The sequence below is a fragment of the Primulina eburnea genome, chromosome 4 (genome assembly GCF_022965805.1).
Source record: "Primulina eburnea isolate SZY01 chromosome 4, ASM2296580v1, whole genome shotgun sequence".
Taxonomy (NCBI): Eukaryota; Viridiplantae; Streptophyta; class Magnoliopsida; order Lamiales; family Gesneriaceae; genus Primulina; species Primulina eburnea.
In genome coordinates this window covers 41,882,650-41,904,209 of record NC_133104.1, presented here as the reverse complement: position 1 = coordinate 41,904,209, position 21,560 = coordinate 41,882,650, and the positions used below count along the sequence as shown (strand labels likewise).

The window sequence follows — 21,560 nt, the reverse complement described above, 5'->3', positions numbered from 1 at the left end:
TTTTATTTATATATATATGGGTTTATGTATCAGAAGGTCATGAATATGACATTAATATATTATATTTGAGCATAAATTATTTCAAATATGAAATTAATGTATGATTTTGTAGTACTCAACATATATGTAACTACTGATATTAATGACAAATTTGTCTCTTTTTAAAAAAAAAAATGAAATTCGATATAAAAAGTTGAAAATATGATATTAATATAAGATATTTGAGTACCAAATATTATAGATCATGTACTAATATATGATTTTTGAGAATTCAAACATATATTACAAGCGTTGATATTAATACATTTGTTCAAATTTTATACTCAAAATCATATCTTTTGTATCATATCTAAATCATTTAATGCTCAAATATCATATATCGATATAATATTTTTAATGTTTTGAACTAATTTTCACCATTGAAAAGATATGGGCTCAGAGAGTACATAAACATTTTTGTAGATCAAGGAGTTCAAACACATTTTTTTCTCACATAAGCTGAATTCAATTTTGAGTTTTATTTCGGAGATTAAAAAAAGTTTACCCTCGATTTATTATGCTTGTTTTTTAAGATTATTATTAGTTTTAAGTTTGATTTATTGTATATGTTATACACAAATTTTTATTTCAAGGTTGTGTTTGTAAGAGATTATTTTAAGTGTTTAGACGCTTTAATCTAATGACATGTTTGAAAATTATACATAGAAGATAGAAAGACACACTACTAAATATTCCAACAAAAAAATTAGTTTTATATTTCAAAAATCACGTGTTTAATTTTTTTGCATCTATATTTGACACTAAAAATGATCATTTTTATATTTAAGTAGCACGAGTATTTAAAACATTATGCACGTGCTAACAGAGACACAAATTTTGGACGAGGTTTTAAATCATCAATTCTCTCTTTTGCTTGTAAATTCTCTAGTCAAGCAATTCGTTTTCCTTTGCTATGCCTTTGCGAACTTTAACATTGTTACCAAAATTGAGTCTGCCACTGTAAGAATTATTCATTTAAAGGGAATTATAAAATTGATTTCATTTATTTACTTCAATTTGTCTCTTGCATCCAAAATCTTAAATCACTGCATTCTCATATCTGAACATTTAATCTATTATTATTATTATTATTATTATTATTATTATTATTATTTGTTTTTCTTCATGGGTAGATTGTCAGAAACAATACATACTAGAGAAGATGGACACGAATTAACATATAATTTATTGAGGAATATACAAATATTTCTTTTTGACAGAAGGGAATAATTAAATATTGGTAATGCAAAGGATAAGAGAGATAATAGTTGAAGGAGGAAAAAAAAATTTAGGATTTTGAATAGGTTAAATGGGTTTTAGAAGGCCAGGGCAAATTTGGGAACACAATTCTAAAAGAAGTTTAAGGTAAAGAAGGTCAAAAATCAAAAGAAAGTGGAAAGGAAGTAATTTAATAATAATAGAATAAAAAAGACATTGCCAGTTGATGGAACAAACCTCCCGACGAAGGAAGAAACGGTGGTTGGACTGCTTCTCAAATTTCAACGGCCATTCTGCGTTGGAAAGCTCGACCAATAATCCATTTTTTTAAGTCAAAAATTTGTGTGAGACGGTCTCATAGGTCGTATTTGTGAGACATATCTATTATTTGGACCACCCATGAAAAAATATTACTTTTTATGCTAAGAGTATTACTTTTTATTGTGAATATGGTTAGAATTGTTCCGTCTCACAGATTAAGATCCGTGAGACGGTCTCACATGAGACTCACTCCCATTTTAATTGAGCATATATGGCACAATATCAATTGTAATTTTGTATGGATTGATGTTCGATATTTTTAATCTTATACGTTTAGTTAAATCATTTATAATCTTGTAACTATATATATATGTGTGTATAGCAACGATATTAGTTATATAGTTACATGATTTTGACGAAAAAAACTAAAATTAAAAAAAAAATAATACATGACCATAATTGATTTAATAAAACATGCATGATTAAAACTATCATTAACCAATACATAAAAGATTAAAATTAATTTTTTTTTCAATATAAGAATAATAATAATAATAACAACACCCATACGGTGGGTTTCCTGATGCAACTAAAAATTTACATTTTGCACTGTATATTAAATTTGGGTCTAATAAAAATAAATTAATGTCATACAATTTTTTCAATCCCCAGTACACTTTTTTCCAAATGACAAATTAAATTTATGTAAAATATTTTATAACTTACTAATATTTTACAAAATTAAATTTTATTTTCAACAAGAGTGATGGTAGAAAAATCAACTTCACATGCAATTTGCACAAAAGAAAGTTCACGTATCAATTAGAAAATTATCAGCACATATTGAAATTGAAAGAAATATTGCTATTTTCGAGTAACTAGCTCCGAAAACACACGGCAGCTTTAAATTTTTGGAATGGATTCATAGCGCCAATTATAATTATAAAAATATTATTTTATGATAATGTTTTCGTCACTGCTCACAACATCTGTCATATGTTTGAACCTATTGGTATTTTATATAGAGTGAGTGTCGTGTGTGACCGTCTCACGGATCTTAATATGTGAGACGGGTCAACCTTACCTATATTCACAATAAAAAGTAATACTCTTAGCATAAAAAATAATAGTTTTTCATGGATAACCCAAATAAAAGATCTGTCTCACAAATACGACCATGAGACCGTCTTTTTATATATATATCGCACATGGCAATTCTTGTTCTTGAGAATCTGCAAGAAGAAAATGAGACCAAAGATTTATCTGTTTGGAGACTCCATTACGGAAGGAGCGTTCGCAAATGGTGGGTGGGGTTCTTCTCTGGCGAATCACTTCTCTCGCACGGTGAGATTCAGACTTGTTTTTGTTTGATTTGGGTGGTTTTTTCTTTAGCTTTGATTTGATAGAGACATTGGTTGATGATATTAGGCGGATGTGGTGTTGAGAGGGTACAGTGGGTACAACACGAGATGGGCTTTGAAGGTGAAAGAGAAGGTGCTGCATCCGTCTGATAGCAGCCGTTCTCCGGCGGCGGTGGTGGTTTTCTTCGGCGCGAACGACGCGTGTCTCCCCGACAGATCTAGTGCTTTCCAACACGTGCCGCTTGAGGAGTACAAGCAGAATCTCCACGCTATTGTCGCCTTCCTCAAGGTAAAGTTGAAAAGTGTGCACGGCCCCACCAACACACTAGTTCTAAGAGATTGGTTCCAGAAATTTGACAAAGATGGGAAAATCTACTTGAATATTGGCATATGTACTTTTTCAACCACATTATTTAGAATAACAATTAAGTTTGGCTGTTAAATTCGTCTGATTTATTACAGTGGCTGCTTGTGTTGTCATATCTCTTTACCTAAAGACATGATGCCAAACCACCTCCCCGTTGAAGAAAGGGATGGTCGTTTTCATATGTTTGTAGGTGTCCTCTTCAAATTTGTTTGTTTCTTCACTTAAAAATGTAACTAAAGGGAGCATGTCCAAGAATCGGGGTAGGCAGCTGCGTGAAACATTTCAGGGGTAAAGTTTGAGTCTTTTTATTAGTTTTTTTGTAATGTTAAAAGTTTTGTATGAAAGTCACCATAAAAAAAATAAAAAAAAGTCTTGTATGAAAGTCATGAAGCCCACAAAATTTTAGCGATCTGGGTACCATTCATGCCTGTAAGTTATGGCTGCTCATGCATGGACGCAAATGATAGGCAGGGGATGTAGTATAGCAGTTCTTCCCCTCGTTTGATCTTGTTAATTGTTTCGTGCCAGTTGCTTTTAGATTTTGACAAACTTGATATCGGTGCATTAATCTTGTTAGCTCACTTACAGAGTTACAGTTTTGTCATGTTAATTATTCAATTATGATAGTGGTTCTCGTTATTCAAAACGAAGAATCAACTGTTATCTCTCGGTCAGGCGTCTGCTTTTACTTTCTAGTCTGAACATAATATCCTTGTTTGTGCTTTTGTCGTAATGCTCTGTCTAACATTACCATTTACCACCTCTTTTCCATGGCTTCAGAAGCAATGGCCTTCGTCTTTTATTCTCCTCATCACTCCTCCTCCAATCGATGAAGCTGCGCGTCTCCTGTAATACTTTTAATATATCTACTACTTTCAAACTTTCAACTTTGACGTTCTTAAAGTCACCGTGCTTTTAACGTGTAAAAATAATTCAGGCATCTGTTTAGCGACAACCCTTCGGACCTACCTGAGAGGACAAATGAAGCTGCCGGAAACTATGCCAAAGCATGCCTAACTGTTGCATCTGAATGTGGAGTTGCAGCTATAGACCTCTGGACGAAAATGCAGCAGTTTCCTGGATGGAAAAAGGCTTATTTAGTGTACATGTGCTTCTTGTTTTGTTCAAACTCAAAATGGGGTGACAGAATATTTTGAGGCAGATGAAAAAAGATAAAAAATAATAATAATAAAAGTCGTTTGACCCCCTCGCCCTTTATTGGATCACTCTATTTCTTCGGTGATATATAATCAGAATCATTATCTCATGTAATATTCGATCCTGTTCTTTGAAATGCAGAGATGGTTTGCATCTAACCGAGAATGGGAACGATGTTGTGTTTGAGGAAGTGGTCGCCCGCCTCAGGGAAGAAGGCATGAGCCTGGAAAGTCTGCCTGTGGATCAACCTCTCCTTTCTGATATCAATCCTAAAGATCCTCTCAAGTCTTTTGAGAATGACTCATCTACGATGGAGGAGGAGGGTCGCTTTGGCAAGTGTTCTGTGGCTGAAGTAGATACATAGATTGTATGGGATTTAAGGTGTTATTTACATGGGATTTAGTATGATAGTTAACAATATCCATTAGTATGGTACAATAGAATGGCACCCCATGTTAAATTTTCATATATTCCTTTTATATGATAAGATATTTAATTTTTTAGTATATGGATTTTATAAATAAACAAATTAATTGCAGTATAAATTGTAATTTATATAGGAACATATTAATTCTACGAACTGTTACTTGTTAGCCCTTTCTTATTGAAAGTATAAGAACACCAAACTCATCATAAATATCAAAATGAACTAACAATTTTTTTTTCCAAAAGAAACTTCCTGCTCCATTTAGTTCAAAGTGGGTCAAATTTGAAATTCTATTTCAGGATGGGTATCTTCTAAGAGAATATGTTTTTTTATGAGACGATTTCATAGATTTTTATCTGTGATATGAATCAGTCGTGTTCATATTTATGTTTAAAAGTAAAACTTTTAACATAAAAATTAATTTTTTTTATTATAAATAACTCAAATAGAATACATATCTTATAAAAATCAATTATGGTCATATTTATATAAAATAATATATTTTTTTTATAAATAATCGAAATAAAATATTTATTTTATAAAATTGATCCAATAAAACCGTATTATTTTTATATTTTTAGAGGATTAAAGCCGAATAGAATTTTTTTTCTGGTTTAAAATAAACAATTAGGTGGAACGAATAAAAAAGGGCAACTTACGTATCAGTACAAGAATCTTTCAAACTATAAATCTAGTACCCAGCTTCCCATAATACCCTTCATCTTTTAATTTTTAAATAATTGATTTTTCTTTTATAAATAAAGGCCCATCATGCTTCCGTAAAATAAAATAAAATCTTATACCTCTTTGACCGGAGTACCACCGGGTTATATCCATCGTATTTTACGAACTGCTCCTCACAGTTCAACCACACGATCGCAACCGATGGTTACAGACGTAGATTCCTTCAGCAGCACTTGGCACAACTCTAATTCGTTTCCTACCTTAGAGTGTACGGTATAAAATAAAATTTTGAAAATAATACATGAGAGGGGCTTAGAGCAAAGATCTCTTTTATTCAAACACAAACATTTATTTATTACATAGTAACCTCCTGTAGAGGAGGAGAAACTTGTTTAGCTACTTATCGTAGCTGAACTCTTAACACTCATAAAACTTGAAAAGAAAATATTACAACCTTGTATGAAAGAAATGGAGAAAATATTTGATAATCTTCACTTCCTTCTTCCTGCCTTATTTATAGAAGGCTCCTTCGGATTTGAACTTCGGATTTCAAATCTTCATAAGCCTTTACAGCTTGCATTGGGGACCATTTGGTGGTTGAGGGGTCCCTGTCTAGATTATTAATCTTGACATTAACTTCTCATCCTCCTTTATCTCTTTCAGATACCATTGACGATGAGTTTCCAATATATCGGCAGTAATTTCATCCTTTTTATATTCTTGGAAATGATTTACTAACCATTTAAGAGCTTCTGCCTCTTTTCTCTTGTATGTTAATCTTCTTTTCAAAACTTTCAAATATGCCCTGTACATTTTTAAGTTTTGATTCTGGTGTGTTAACTGGTTTCCATTCTATCTTTATTTATAGATGAATTTTCGGGACCAGTTATCTTACTTTTTATTCATTGGATTCCTTTTGTGGTATCCAATGTGTCATCCACCATCTATTATTGATGGTCTATTTGTCCTTTTCCACTAATTAGTGGTTGTCTTGTTTCTACCACTCACATGGTAATGGTCCTGCTTTTGTAATGGAGGGTCACATGTCCCTTTTAATTTTGTCGAGGAATCTTCGGCTTTCGGCTTCCTCGAGGAAATCGTGAATGTGGTCCATCCCCACTTGTGCTGGTATCGGTAAAGTGTTTCCGATCAGATCTCGGCTTGAATCCTTTACCAAATTCCGGTTCCTTCTGGTTTTGGCATTCTGGACAGATGTTTTCAGACCATCTTCCTACATGTGCCATATTACAGAATTTACGACGAGTTTCTTTACTTGCCGGTAGCTTGCTATTCCACAAAAGATTTCTTTTCTTTTCAAATAGATCTTCTGCAAAACTTGTTGTTTTTCCTGTAATGGTATTTAACAGGAATGATCCGTTCACTGAATGATTGTAGAATTTGAACGGAAACTTGACTTTGTCCATCTCAGTGAGACAGACCCAAATACCCCAAGCTCTTCTGGTAGAAATGTCATCTTCAGTTATTGAAGACACCAGGGGTGTTTCTTCTGTCGGAGGGTCCTTGATAAATTTCTGGACATTTGAATCTGGCCTCCTTAGCTTGATGAAATGAAAGGCTTCGTGAGAACCTTTCCCTGCTGGTTCTGGTGCTGTACTAAAAAAATATAGTTCCAAAACATCTCCTGTAGTGACCCGTTCCAGAATCACCTACTAATCAAAAACTAAGCATGCAATTAACCTAATCAATTATAATCAGAGATAACAGCGGAAATATGGCCAACAACAATAGTTATACAACCCAATCGAAATCGAAGTCTAGACTAACTCAAAATGAAATATCCAGTACAACCATATCGAATCAAATGGAAAACACTGAAAACTAAACCAACCAGCTACTCAACGTCCTCCTCCTGCTCCTCCTGAGCCATCCAACCTGAGGCCTGCCCCGTGGGAATGGGGTGTCCAAGAATAAACAAAACCGAGGACGTGAGCGATAAGAACGCCCAGTACAAAAGTATGAGTATACAGACCTATATGAAATGCACATGCTATGATCATGATACCGGGGTAGTCAAGAAACAGGAGTCACAAAAGGATCTCAACAATGCTCAGTCTAGAGGCGCCAAGTGGATAGTGCCGCGCGGTCCAACCTCTGGGTCACTGCATCCACTACAAGACAGACGTGGACCTAAAATGTCCCGGACCACCGAAGCCCTCCCGACCCGTCGGCCACTGTGTACTCTCGGTGTCCATGCGTCCACAAGACAGGGCTGAGCGGCCCCAAGATATAGCTTATCTCGAAAGAGATACAGCTCAACAGTAAAAGCTATCTCGAAGAAGATACGGCTCAACATGAAATGCAACGTGCAGTAATAAACGTGACATAATAGCATGCATCATATGACATATAACAATGCAGCAAATACTCATGCAACACATATAAGAATGTATACTCAACCAGGATATCTCGGATAGTACTTTCGTACCTCTATCACAGCAAGCCTAGCCTTACGCAACACCGCTAATCAAGTCTAGCCCAAGCCTACGCATCAAAAGCATACTCAATCAATACTACCATGCTCGACTAGCAAAACCAGTACTCCCTAGTACTACCAAAGGTTTAGGGTTTACCTTCGTCCGTCGACAGCCCTTTGATGTCGATTGCCTCGAAACTCAGGCGCCGCTACGCTACTACTCCTGGCAGCTCTTGGCTATCACTCGACCAACAACTAACCCTAGAAACCTTCCAAATCCTCTCAACTATGAGGCAAAACTCAAGAAATTGGCAAGTCAAAATGAGGAAATCCGAGCACTATTTATAGGCCATGTTCGGATCCTCCGAACAACACTTCGGAACGTCCGAACGCTACGTGTCCATTGGCTCTTGACAGCTCATGATCGGATCCTCCGATCATACACTTCGGACCGTCCGAACATGCATGGAAAATGACGTGTCGATCAACACTTGACACCTATGATCGGATTCACCGAACTACACTTCGGATCGTCCGAACTCTTCGGTGCTTCCGAACCCTCTTCGGTCCGTCCGATCATGACCATAGTCAAAATTACACCTTAAACCTTCTTAATCACCATTACTCCGTTAATTACCCAATTTGGAATTCGGGCTACTACATTCTCCCCCCCTCAAAAGATTTCGTCCTCGAAATCAGGCTTAGAGAATGAACAAAATGAAATAACAACATCATTAATACATCTCAATTGTTGTTGAATACAACTGATACTATGATTACAACTGAAAACACAAACTTATACAAAGCACAACTCAAAAGAGCTCTGGATGCTCCGAACGCATACGACTCTCTAACTCCCAAGTGGCTTCTTCAGTGCCTCGACGCTGCCACTGCACTAAGACAAGAGGAATGATCTTATTCCGCAACACCTTAGCTTTGCGATCTAGAATCTGAACTGGTCGCTCCACGTAAGACAAATCCGTATCAAGTTGAACTTCAGATGGATGTAAGATGTGCGACTCATCTGCTACATAACGTCTTAACAAGGATACGTGGAACACATCATGAATACTTGATAGGTACGGCGGCAACGCAAGTCTGTAAGCTAAATCTCCCACACATTCCAGTATCTCGAATGGACCAATAAATCTCGGAGACAGCTTATCCTTGAGACCAAATCTCAAAATCCTGCGAAAAGGCGAAACTCGGAGAAACACCTTCTCACCTGGCTGAAAATGAAGAGGTCGACGCTTTGTGTTCGCATAACTAGCCTGTCGATCCTGAGCAGTCTTAATCCGCTTCTTGATTACTGCAACCTTATCTATAGCCTGCTGGACTAACTCCGGTCCCTCTACCTGTCGTTCCCCGACTTCATCCCAGAATAATGGAGTACGACAACGTCGCCCGTACAACGCCTCAAATGGTGCCATACCAATACTACGATGATAGCTGTTGTTGTACGCGAACTCAATCAAAGGCAAATGATCCTGCCAAGCGGGTCCGAAATCCATAACACAGGCTCGCAACATATCCTCAAGCGTACGGATAGTCCTCTCTGATTGACCGTCAGTCTCCGGATGATAAGCAGTACTCAGACTCAGTGTAGTACCCAAAGCTGACTGGAAACTACCCCAAAACCGTGAGGTAAAACGAGGATCTCTGTCACTAACAATACTGACAGGCACTCCATGCAAACGTACAATCTCCTGAATGTACAATCGAGCCATACGATCGAAAGTGAAATCACGATTATACGGCAGAAAATGAGCAGACTTGGTGAGTCGATCCACCACTACCCAGATAGCATCGCTGTTCCTCGAAGATAATGGCAAGTGAGTAATGAAATCCATCGTAATATGCTCCCACTTCCATTCTGGAATAGGTAAGTTCAACAACAATCCTCCCGGTCGACGGTGCTCTGTCTTAACCTGTTGGCAAACTAGACACTTGGAGACAAACTGATACACGCTGCGCTTCATCCCTTTCCACCAAAACCGCATCCTCAAGTCTCTATACATCTTGTTGCTTCCTGGATGAACACTTAACTTGCTTCGATGCGCCTGAGACAATATCTCGTCCCTCAAAGTGTCATCCTCTGGTACTACAACCCGATTAGATAAGCACAGAAGACCATTGGACTGATAATGGAAATTACTATCACCACCAACTAACCGAGCTAATCTCTGAGTCTTGAGATCAGACATCTGAGCTTCTCGAATCCGAGTGAACAAATTGGGCTCAGATAAAATGGTAGCAACACGAATGCTCTCCATACCTTTCCGATGCTTGAAGTTAAACCCCAACGAGCAACTATCCTGGATGGCACTAGTCATAGCACAAGTCTGAAGTGCAGAGGCTCTCACCTTGCGACTAAGCGCATCAGCTGTGAGATTCGCAGAACCTGGATGGTACTTGATCTCGCAATCATAATCCTTCAGCAAATCCATCCAACGACGTTGCCTCATGTTCAACTCAGCCTGAGTGAACAGATATTTCAGACTCTTATGATCAGTAAAGATTTCAAACTGAACACCGTACAAATAATGACGCCAAATCTTCAGCGCAAACACAATAGCTGCCAATTCCAGATCATGAGTGGGATACTTCTCCTCGTGAGATTTCAGCTGTCTGGAAGCATAAGCAATCACATGACCGTTTTGCGTCAATACACACCCTAAGCCTTGAGTGGAGGCATCGGTGTAAACACTGAAACCATCAGATCCTGACGGTAACGCCAAAACAGGTGCAGAAGTCAGAAGTCGACGAAGCTCTCTGAAACTATCTTCGCACTCGGATGACCACTCAAATGGAACATCCCTCCGAGTAAGTTGCGTCAATGGTCTGGCTATCTGAGAGAAATTCACGATGAAGCGACGATAATACCCTGCCAGACCTAGAAAACTACGGATCTCAGCCACCGTCGTCGGACGTGACCAATTCAGCACTGCTTCAATCTTGCTGGGATCCACAGAAACTCCTTCCTTGGAAATCACATGACCAAGGAATACCACACGATCAATCCAGAACTCGCACTTACTCAGCTTAGCATACAATTGCTTCTCGCGAAGAATCTGCAACACAATCCTCAAGTGTTGGGCATGCTCTTCCACACTGTGGGAATAGATCAAGATATCGTCAATGAAAACCACCACAAACTGATCCAGAAAATCTTGGAAGACTCGGTTCATCAGATCCATGAACACCGCTGGCGCATTCGTCAATCCAAATGGCATAACTAGAAACTCGTAATGCCCATAACGAGTACGAAATGCAGTCTTGGAAATATCATCATCTCTGACTCTCATCTGATGATAACCCGATCGCAAGTCGATCTTGGAGTAAACAGAAGTACCCTGAAGCTGATCGAACAAGTCATCAATACGGGGTAAAGGGTACTTGTTTTTGATCGTCACCCGATTCAGCTGGCGATAATCAATGCACAACCGCATCGATCCATCCTTCTTCTTGACAAACAAGACTGGAGCTCCCCAAGGCGAAACACTCGGGCGAATATAACCCTTATCAAGAAGATCCTGCAATTGCTGCTTCAGCTCTCTCATCTCTGACGAAGCAAGACGATAGGGGGCACGAGAAATAGGTGCAGTCCCTGGCATTAAATCTATGCCAAATTCCACCTCTCTAACCGGAGGAAAACCAGGAATCTCATCTGGGAAAACATCAGGAAATTCACAAACCACTGGAATATCCTCTAGACCAACACTACCTGTGGATGAATCAATCGCATAGATGAGGTAGCCTTCCCCGCCCGACTCTAAAGCACGACAGGCTTTCAGAGCAGATACCACTGGCATCGGAGGTCGCGCTCCCTCACCATAGAAAAACCAACTAGAGCTTTCAGTCGTACGAAACTGAACAAGCTTCTGGTAACAATCCACAGTAGCTCGGTAGGTAGTCAATAAGTCTATACCCAAGATACAATCAAAATCTTCCATCTCTAGGATCATAAGATTCGCAGTCAACTCGTTACCCTCAAAATCTAAAGGACAACCCATCACTAGACGCTTTGCTAACACCGAATGACCCATCGGAGTAGAAACAGAAAGAATGACGTCTAGAGAAACATAGGGTAACCTATGACGCTTAACAAATCGTGCAGAAATGAAGGAATGAGAGGCTCCTGTATCAATAAGAACAAAAGCAGGAATACCGCATAAATGAAAAGTACCTGCTATGACTCTCTCCGTCTCATCTGCAGCCTGATCCTGGTTCAGCGCAAAAACCTGACCTTGGGCACGAGGTCGAAGATTCGAACTACCCACTGCCTGACCCTGTCTCCTCTGCTGAACAGTCGTCTGGGATCCAGAACCAGATCCTGCTCCACCTCGCAACTGAGGACAATTCTTCTTAATATGCCCCATCTCTCCGCACTGATAACAAGCTCCTGCGGCTACTCGACATTGCTCCGTTGGATGGTTCTTCCCACAATGCGCACAAGACTCCTTCTTCTTACCAAAGCGGAAAACACCACTAGATCGAGATCCAGATCCAGAAGAAGATGAACCAGATTTCTTGAATGACTGAGATCGAGGCCTCAAAGTACTCGGAGGTCTAGAAGAAGAAAGAATAACCCTACCACGCTGGAGACTGATCTCTGCCTGGCGACACCGGTTCACTAACCCATCATAAGAAGTAGGATTATCACAGACAGTGACTCGATCAAAGATCTCCTGATTAAGGCCCTGGAGGAAATGATCATACTTGGCCTCAGAACTGCCACTGATATGAGGAGCGAAGGGTAACAACTCAAAGAATTTCTGCTGATACTCATCAACAGACATACTCCCCTGCTTAAGGTTCAGGAGCTCAATCGTCTTGGCCTGGCGAAGGGCTGGAGGAAAGTACAGCTGCATGAACGCTGCACGGAAATCGACCCAAGTCGCTCTACCCTGCAACTGAACTATCGGCGCAGAAGTCGATCGCCACCACCTGCGAGCACGGCCCTCGAGAAGAAAACTAAGGGTCTCCATCTTCTGCTCATCGGTGCACTGGAATGCGCGGAAACAACTCTCCATGCGCTCTAACCAATCCTCCGCATCATCGGGAGTCTCACCGCCAACTAAAGGCTTAGGCCCCATCTGCATGAAACGATGCATATCGAAACGCCTAGGACCATCCCGACGATGACGATGCTCACGATGACGTCTATGATCGTCCTGGTCACCCCATCGACCTACGCTCCCCTGACTACTCCCGTCATCAAAATGGTCAGCCATCGCTACAAGATAGAATAGGGAAAATGGTAAAATGGTCAACGGAAATCCCAAAACAGAATCTATATCCCAAAATCGTACGCATGCTCTGATACCATAAATGTAGTGACCCGTTCCAGAATCACCTACTAATCAAAAACTAAGCATGCAATTAACCTAATCAATTATAATCAGAGATAACAGCGGAAATATGGCCAACAACAATAGTTATACAACCCAATCGAAATCGAAGTCTAGACTAACTCAAAATGAAATATCCAGTACAACCATATCGAATCAAATGGAAAACACTGAAAACTAAACCAACCAGCTACTCAACGTCCTCCTCCTGCTCCTCCTGAGCCATCCAACCTGAGGCCTGCCCCGTGGGAATGGGGTGTCCAAGAATAAACAAAACCGAGGACGTGAGCGATAAGAACGCCCAGTACAAAAGTATGAGTATACAGACCTATATGAAATGCACATGCTATGATCATGATACCGGGGTAGTCAAGAAACAGGAGTCACAAAAGGATCTCAACAATGCTCAGTCTAGAGGCGCCAAGTGGATAGTGCCGCGCGGTCCAACCTCTGGGTCACTGCATCCACTACAAGACAGACGTGGACCTAAAATGTCCCGGACCACCGAAGCCCTCCCGACCCGTCGGCCACTGTGTACTCTCGGTGTCCATGCGTCCACAAGACAGGGCTGAGCGGCCCCAAGATATAGCTTATCTCGAAAGAGATACAGCTCAACAGTAAAAGCTATCTCGAAGAAGATACGGCTCAACATGAAATGCAACGTGCAGTAATAAACGTGACATAATAGCATGCATCATATGACATATAACAATGCAGCAAATACTCATGCAACACATATAAGAATGTATACTCAACCAGGATATCTCGGATAGTACTTTCGTACCTCTATCACAGCAAGCCTAGCCTTACGCAACACCGCTAATCAAGTCTAGCCCAAGCCTACGCATCAAAAGCATACTCAATCAATACTACCATGCTCGACTAGCAAAACCAGTACTCCCTAGTACTACCAAAGGTTTAGGGTTTACCTTCGTCCGTCGACAGCCCTTTGATGTCGATTGCCTCGAAACTCAGGCGCCGCTACGCTACTACTCCTGGCAGCTCTTGGCTATCGCTCGACCAACAACTAACCCTAGAAACCTTCCAAATCCTCTCAACTATGAGGCAAAACTCAAGAAATTGGCAAGTCAAAATGAGGAAATCCGAGCACTATTTATAGGCCATGTTCGGATCCTCCGAACAACACTTCGGAACGTCCGAACGCTACGTGTCCATTGGCTCTTGACAGCTCATGATCGGATCCTCCGATCATACACTTCGGACCGTCCGAACATGCATGGAAAATGACGTGTCGATCAACACTTGACACCTATGATCGGATTCACCGAACTACACTTCGGATCGTCCGAACTCTTCGGTGCTTCCGAACCCTCTTCGGTCCGTCCGATCATGACCATAGTCAAAATTACACCTTAAACCTTCTTAATCACCATTACTCCGTTAATTACCCAATTTGGAATTCGGGCTACTACATCTCCTCTGGACAAATAATCATTATTCGCCCAAGTTTCGTGAACAGCTTCCTGGATCCATTTTGGTAGACCTGAAATTTCTGGAAAGCTGGGTGATGTAGTATAAACTGAGGCAAGAGCCCCAAATTCATACCATGCTTTAACTTCCTTTGGATATGAATTTTGTTTCATCCATACCCTTGGATATTTTCCTGAGACGTCAACCCTGTTTGTAGCTGGGTTAATGCCAATTCGTGTTTTTAATTTCTCCCAGTTCTGCTGATAAACCTGAAATGGAGAAATTACACTTTCATTAGTATCAACCTTAGTTTTGCCTTTGTCAATACGAGGCCTAAGGTAATCTCTCCCTCTTCAATCCCCGAGGTGAAGGGTTGACTTGAAGACTCAAGATAAGGATCAGGAGTCTCAATTTTTGTTTTGGCCGACTCATCTGATGATGATCCCGACTTAACACTTGTGCAAGGGGTATTTGAATCCCCCGCTACAGGTATAGAGTCCTGTACTCGAAAACTCTCCATTTGGGAAACCAATGGCTTCTCAATGCCCTGGAGGATAGGCCGTTGTGTTACAGACCATAACTGAGTATATGCCTGTAAGCATCCTGTAATGCGATCAGAGACAACTCTCTTATCTGCTTGTTGTAGTCTTCCCGCAATTTCTGCGTTTAAGATCAGCCTGTTGAATTCGTTTTGAAGCATTTCAAGGTGTTCCCTCAAATGCCTCTGCATCTTGATAATAGCATCTATGTCAATGTTGTCCATCTCTTGTTAAAAAATCTGCAAGAATATTTTCATGAGATTTTATTATCATAATATCAAAAATATAATTTTGACATAAAGCTTGCCATCGTAGTAATCTAGCCTTCTCGGGTTTAGACTCAATTCTATTCCTTAAAAAAGCTTTAACTTGTGTGTTATCAACTTTCAAAGTGAATTTCTTTGCAAGTAGAAATAATGGCCATTTTTCAAAGGCCCTTTTTACTGCATAAAATTCCTTTTCGTTGATATGCCATCTTATGGCTTCGGCTTCTGAGAATAACCCACTACAATATCTGCATGGTTGTTCTCCATCTGGGGTGAGCTTAGTAAGAACTGCTGCCCACCAATGATCACTGGCATCAGTATATAATACCAGATCATCTTCATCTTGAGGAATTGCCATTTTCGGAAGATTCTTGCAAATTTCCTTTAAATGGATAAGTCCTTTTGTGTGTTCGTCTGTCCATATAAATCTAGCATCTTTCTTCAACAATGGACTGAACACCTTCCTGTGTTTTGCTAGGTTTTTGATAAACATCCCAGCAAAATTAACAACTCCTAAGAAACTTTGAAGTTGTTTCTTGTCTTTAAGTTTTTCTGGAGAATTCTGCACCTTTTCCACTATGTGTTCTTGCAGAATTATTCCTGACTCATCGATTTCAATTCCGAGGAATTCAATCTTCCTTGTAGCAATGACTGCTTTCTTTTCTGATAAAACCAGTCCTTCTTTTTTGCAAACATCAGAGAAAATCTCCAAATGTTTAACGTGTTCATTCATATCTTTAGATGCTATTAAAACATCATCAATATAAACAAATATAAACTTAAAATAATCTTTAAAAAGATTATCCATCTTTCTTTGAAATATCTGTGGTGAATTAGCCAATCCCATTGGTAATACCTCCCAGATATAATGTCCTTGAGGTGTGGAGAAAGCTGTGAATTTCTTGCTTTCTTCCTGCATCCGAATCTGATAGAATCCGGACTTGCAATCAAACTTAGAGAATATCTTGGCGTTGCGTATGCAACTAATCAAGTGTTCTCTACTAGGTATAAAATACCCATCAAACTCCAGAATCTTATTAATTTCTTGATAATTAATAACCAATCTGGGTTTCCCTCGTTTAATCTCACCATGATTTCTTACCAGAAAACCTGGACTGCTATATGGTGATATTCCTGCTTTGATCAATCCAAGGTCCAAATGTTCCTTGATTATAATCTGCATATCCCTCTGATCAATGATGTTCATTGGGATGGGTTTACAACGGACAAATTCATACTCTTTGCCTTCCTTAATCTTAAGGCAAGCCCTGAGTTGATTTCTGTCCCACCATGCCAAGGGATCTTCATTGTAATTTTCTCTGATCCTCTTCTTGACATCTTCCAATGATACCTTAGATTCGAACTCTACTTCATTTGTTTGTAGAGTTATCTTAAGGCATTCTATATCTTCTGGTTGGAGGTTTTTATCAGCTCTCAACTGGAGCATTGTTTCTCCAAACCGTCTAGAATCCTTCATTTTTGGGTTCAGAAGTTGTCCTGAATCACCACGCTTGCTGCGAAACTGGATCGGCAATTTTCTGTAAAATGCCTCTCGAAGTCGCTGGACTATGATCTTGTGAGCACATGGTGTTGTGAACACTAATCTTCTAGTCTCATTTTCTTGTGTATAGGACTTGAACATTTGTAGGAAATTATTTCCTAACAATATGTCAGCTCATGTATCATGAAAATAAATTGGTGGTGTCTTTACCTTGTACCAAGGTGTTTGTCCCGCACCGCCAATCATAATTTCAGTCATCTTAATCCCTTTACATAGGATTAAGATTCTCCTGGAAAAGTCTCTTCCAGCAATCTTGGGTAACTCTTCTTCCAAATTACTTGGAAAAATTCCTCGTTTTGCTGTACATATTCCAGCACCTGAATCAATATAGGCAGCAAAATATTCTGCCTTATATTGTTCATACAACATTCCTACTGGAATGTATATGGAGAATGGACTTGTGGTCATTGGATTTTCCACATCTTATCCTCTGCCATAAACTCCATTCCATACTCTAGACGTTTCCAAGGTTTGTGTTCCTCAAGAAACTCTAGTCCAAGAATCAGTCGATCTGATTCTCTCCCTGGAATCCCTTGGATATGGACTTCCAATTCTCCGATATTAATCAATCCTTGGTAAGTTCCTATCGTAGGTTGTTCCAAATAGTATATGGTATTACAAGGAAATCGATTCCTTTGTTTTGTAATATCAAATACTATTTCTATTTCCTTCCAACCTTCTGGGCATCTAAGTTTTCCTACTGTAGAAAAACTTTTTGGCTCCTGTTGGGTTTCTATGACAGGTGTTTTTCCCCACCTGTAACTTGTAATTCTATCTCCTTGAAAAGATAGTCTTCTCGATTCCAATCTAAGACTTTGATTCCTTTGTAGAATCGGTTTGTCTTGGATCTGGATATCTGTTTCCTGTATCAAAGGAAACTCGACTCTTTCTGGATAAATTGCCTGAGCAACTTTTCCAAATATCTCAGGGATTTCTATAAACTCGTTTCTAATAAACAATTCAGAATGATGTGTATTAGATAGAGCATATGAAATTTGATAGGTAATAGAATATGGCCTATTACCTTCTTTCATCAGCCTTTTTTCCTTGAAGTTCTGATGCAATGTCAAGGCTCGGCTGAAATCTCGATCTGCCAGGTTGTAGGCTATCCTTAGATAGATTACTCCTACAATCTTTCCTGCACAGAGATTTCCTGAGATTGTTCCTAGTACTGAATCTTGTAGATTCCCCATTCTTTTATCGCATATAGCAATATCAATTGGTGAATCTATTCCTTCTTTGAAAGTAGCCTTTATCATAATCTGGATTGCTCCGATATGAATCCAGGACATAGTCCTTGCTACTTCTATCTTTAGTTTTTGTAATTCCTCCTTAATTTCTTCGGAAGGAATTAACTGCATCTCCATTCTATTTCCTGTAAGTTCCATTGGGATTGCCATTTCCCTTCTAGAAACTTTATAGATTAGATGATGCTTTCTGTTTCTTAGGCCAAGACTTCCTAAGAACTTTTCTACCTGTCCTGCGGGGAAACCTTGATATCTCTGTAGACTCGGATTTTCTCTCATGATTCTTTGAACCATGTTATGAGATATAGTTGTCTGGCTGAAAAACCCAGACAAATCCTCATGTGTTTCGTGTCGAAACACCTCGTCTTCAGTCAGATTCCGATTCTGTTCCATCAGATTCTTCCTGACTTAAGACTTCCTCTTCTTCATATATACTTTCATCTGAGGCAATGTCCTCAAATCGGTATACCTGAATGAGATCTTGGTAATAAACTGCATCTTCAATATCCGGAGTCGGGTCGAAGCGTTTAATACCTCTTTTTTCATTTTCTGGACAGTTGGTCGAGATATGACCTCTTGCTCCACATGTCCAGCAATTGCAGTCCTTGAAATTTTCATTGGCTCTAGTATGAGCTCTTCTGAAAGTTTTCTTTGTAGGTGTTCTTCCTGTGCTTCGAGTTGAACTCGATGCTTGGGATGATATCCTACTTCTCGACGGTCCGCTTCTTTGTCCAGATTTATAAAATCTGGCTTTCTGTCTAGACCATACGGTTCTTGGTTTCCAAGAACTTCTCCCACTTCGTGCATAAGGATGAGTTCTAAAGCTTTTCCTTTTATGCTTTTGTGGTTTACTTCCAATAATTGTTGGAAGATCATTTTCTTTACAACATAAAGGAGTTCTTTTGTTGATACCCCTTAAGCGTTTGTAATTCTTTTGTAATGCTGCCATATGGCACCATTCTGCCAATTTTCCTTTAAGGAAAGAGGCTCTTCTTGCCAACGTATCTGGATTACCAGGTACGTATTCCCTTATGAGCATTTCTCTCCAAGGGCTCGGCATTTTTGCGAAGAAAAGCTGCATAGCTATATCCTCTTCGACTCCTGAATTCCATCTGTATTTAGTGAATAACATAATGTATTCATCCACCAAACATATGTCATGTAATTCAAGACTATACAGAGCTTGAGTGTATTTCTTCTTCTTCTCTGTATCTTGACTGTTGAAATAGTCTACCCCTATAAAGTGTGCTTTAAATAGGGTAGCCATTTTTCCCGCGATCTCACTAAGAGATTCTCCAACTAAGACTGACTCTTTCATGTCTGATGAAGTCATGTCCCAAGAAATTTTCACTGATCCCATAAGACTCATTTCCAAAAGTTTAATGAATCCTTCTTTGTTGAGATCAAGTGTTCCTGCTGCAATTCTCATAGCAGATGTCCAATCGTCTATGAGATCTTCTCTGTTTTTGAAGTCTAATACATCAAGGTTAAGCATAACCCCGTAAGGATGTATAGGATCTAAAACAGTTTTTCCATAGGGTGTTTGGTGCAAGGGAATTTGACTTCTCCTTACCCTTGTCCCTGCTGGGTGTGATCATCCACCAGTATGGAAATCAGTTTGAGATTCTCTCATATTTACATTATGAGATCCCATACTTTCCCTTGGTTCCTGAGAAGATGACCAGGTTATTGCAGGTGGTGTTTCACCTACTGCTGTATTCATCTTTAGATCTACTACCTTGAGATTGGCGAAAGATTCCGCCAGTTCTTGTAGATCCTCCAAACCAATCCTTTCTAAAGTTGTCATCAGATGAATTTCTTTTCTGAGACAGACTTGATTAGATTGATCATCTTTTCTTCTTCAGTCAAAGGTTTTGACACCACTCTGGCCTTCCCTTGTTGATGTAGCAAAGGTTCAGTGCCAAAAGATGGTGGTAACCATCCTCCTGAAGTTCTTCTACTAGAACTTGGTTGTTGTTCTAGTTTCTGAATTCTTGTTTGAATATCCTTTATTAATCCCAGAATTTCTTCTTGGGTTTCAAGGATTTTCTCAACTCGTTGTGGTACAAAATACAGCATATTGCCATAATTTTGGACTGTCTTTTGAATTTCTCTAAGATCTAAAGAGAGCTTAGAGGAGTCTGGAACTATCTCCAGAAACTTATTATTTTGTATCATAAGTTTACCTGAGATTTTACCTGAGGGTGCAGTAGCTTCCCTTCGTAAATCTGTTGTCTATACAGATACATTGTTCTCTGAAGAATTTCTTCTGAGTAGATTTTGAAGTATGTTTTTACGGTTCTTTAGACCTTGTAAACGCATACCTTTTGTGCTGAGTTCAGTGAAGCATGTACTTCGCTGTAATTCTTGCTCTAATTGAATTATTTCTAGCGAAATAAGTTCAATTTCGAACTGGATGGTAGTTCCTGACATATTTAACAGATCAATGAAGATCTGGTCTTTTTGGCCTGTAAGAGTCTACCTTTTGTGTATGCAACGTTTTGCAAACACTGCTTTCTTTTATCAGGGGATGAGTTTTTCTGTTCCCCCGTTTCTGATCTCTAACAATAGTTAGATAAACTTGTGTATATTCCAAAATATTGGAATAGTTCTTGTAAATTATTTTTCTCGAACTAAAGTTCGGATTCATAATTTTCGAAATTCTCCTTCTCATACATTTAGTTGCTAGTAATAATAAAATTTTTGTGTTTGAAATAAATTAACCATGTTCTGATACCATTTTCGGGAGCGCGGGGATCAATTAAAATCAAAATAGAAGACAAGGGTATATTTGACATTTTTAGAAAATTTTTCTCTCTCCAGATACTAAAACCAAATTTCATATATTTTGGGTACTGATACCCAATTAACCCAATAAAAAAAAGAGGCCGTCTCATCTTGGCCTGTCAGTATGTTTTGTCATATATCAATAATAGGCAAATACTTGTGTGAGACGGTCTCACGGGTCATATCTGTGAGACGGATCTTTTATTTGGGTTATCCATGAAAAAGTATAACTTTTTATGCTAAGAGTATTACTTTTATTATGAATATGGGTTGGGTTGACCCGTCTCACGGATTAAGATCCGTGAGACGGTCTCACATGAGACTCACTCTCAATAATAATTGTTGCCAAAAAAAGTAAAATATAATTGTCCCACCACCTCATTTTTTCCCAAAAAAATAACAAGTGAAATAAATGGTCATCACATTCCA

The 21,560-nt window shown here is 39.0% G+C and overlaps 1 protein-coding gene across 1 annotated transcript; it reads left to right on the top strand.

Moving 5' to 3' along the window:
* Nucleotides 1–2,713: 2,713 nt before the first annotated feature.
* Nucleotides 2,714–4,872, top strand: LOC140829916 (GDSL esterase/lipase At5g45920-like). The gene is made up of 5 exons (XM_073193203.1): nt 2,714–2,862; nt 2,947–3,168; nt 4,027–4,094; nt 4,184–4,348; nt 4,546–4,872. The coding sequence occupies exons 1-5, from the start codon at nt 2,764–2,766 to the stop codon at nt 4,766–4,768; spliced, it is 777 nt and encodes a 258-aa protein (XP_073049304.1). The 5' UTR covers nt 2,714–2,763; the 3' UTR covers nt 4,769–4,872.
* Nucleotides 4,873–21,560: the final 16,688 nt, after the last annotated feature.

Bases quoted from the DNA above. Each gene is read 5' to 3' on its own strand.
- LOC140829916 (XM_073193203.1), top strand. From the start codon at position 2,764: ATGAGACCAAAGATTTATCTGTTTGGAGACTCCATTACGGAAGGAGCG. The intron at 2,863-2,946 runs GTGAGATTCAGA...TGATGATATTAG, and splicing joins CGAATCACTTCTCTCGCACG to GCGGATGTGGTGTTGAGAGG. The intron at 3,169-4,026 runs GTAAAGTTGAAA...CCATGGCTTCAG, and splicing joins CTATTGTCGCCTTCCTCAAG to AAGCAATGGCCTTCGTCTTT.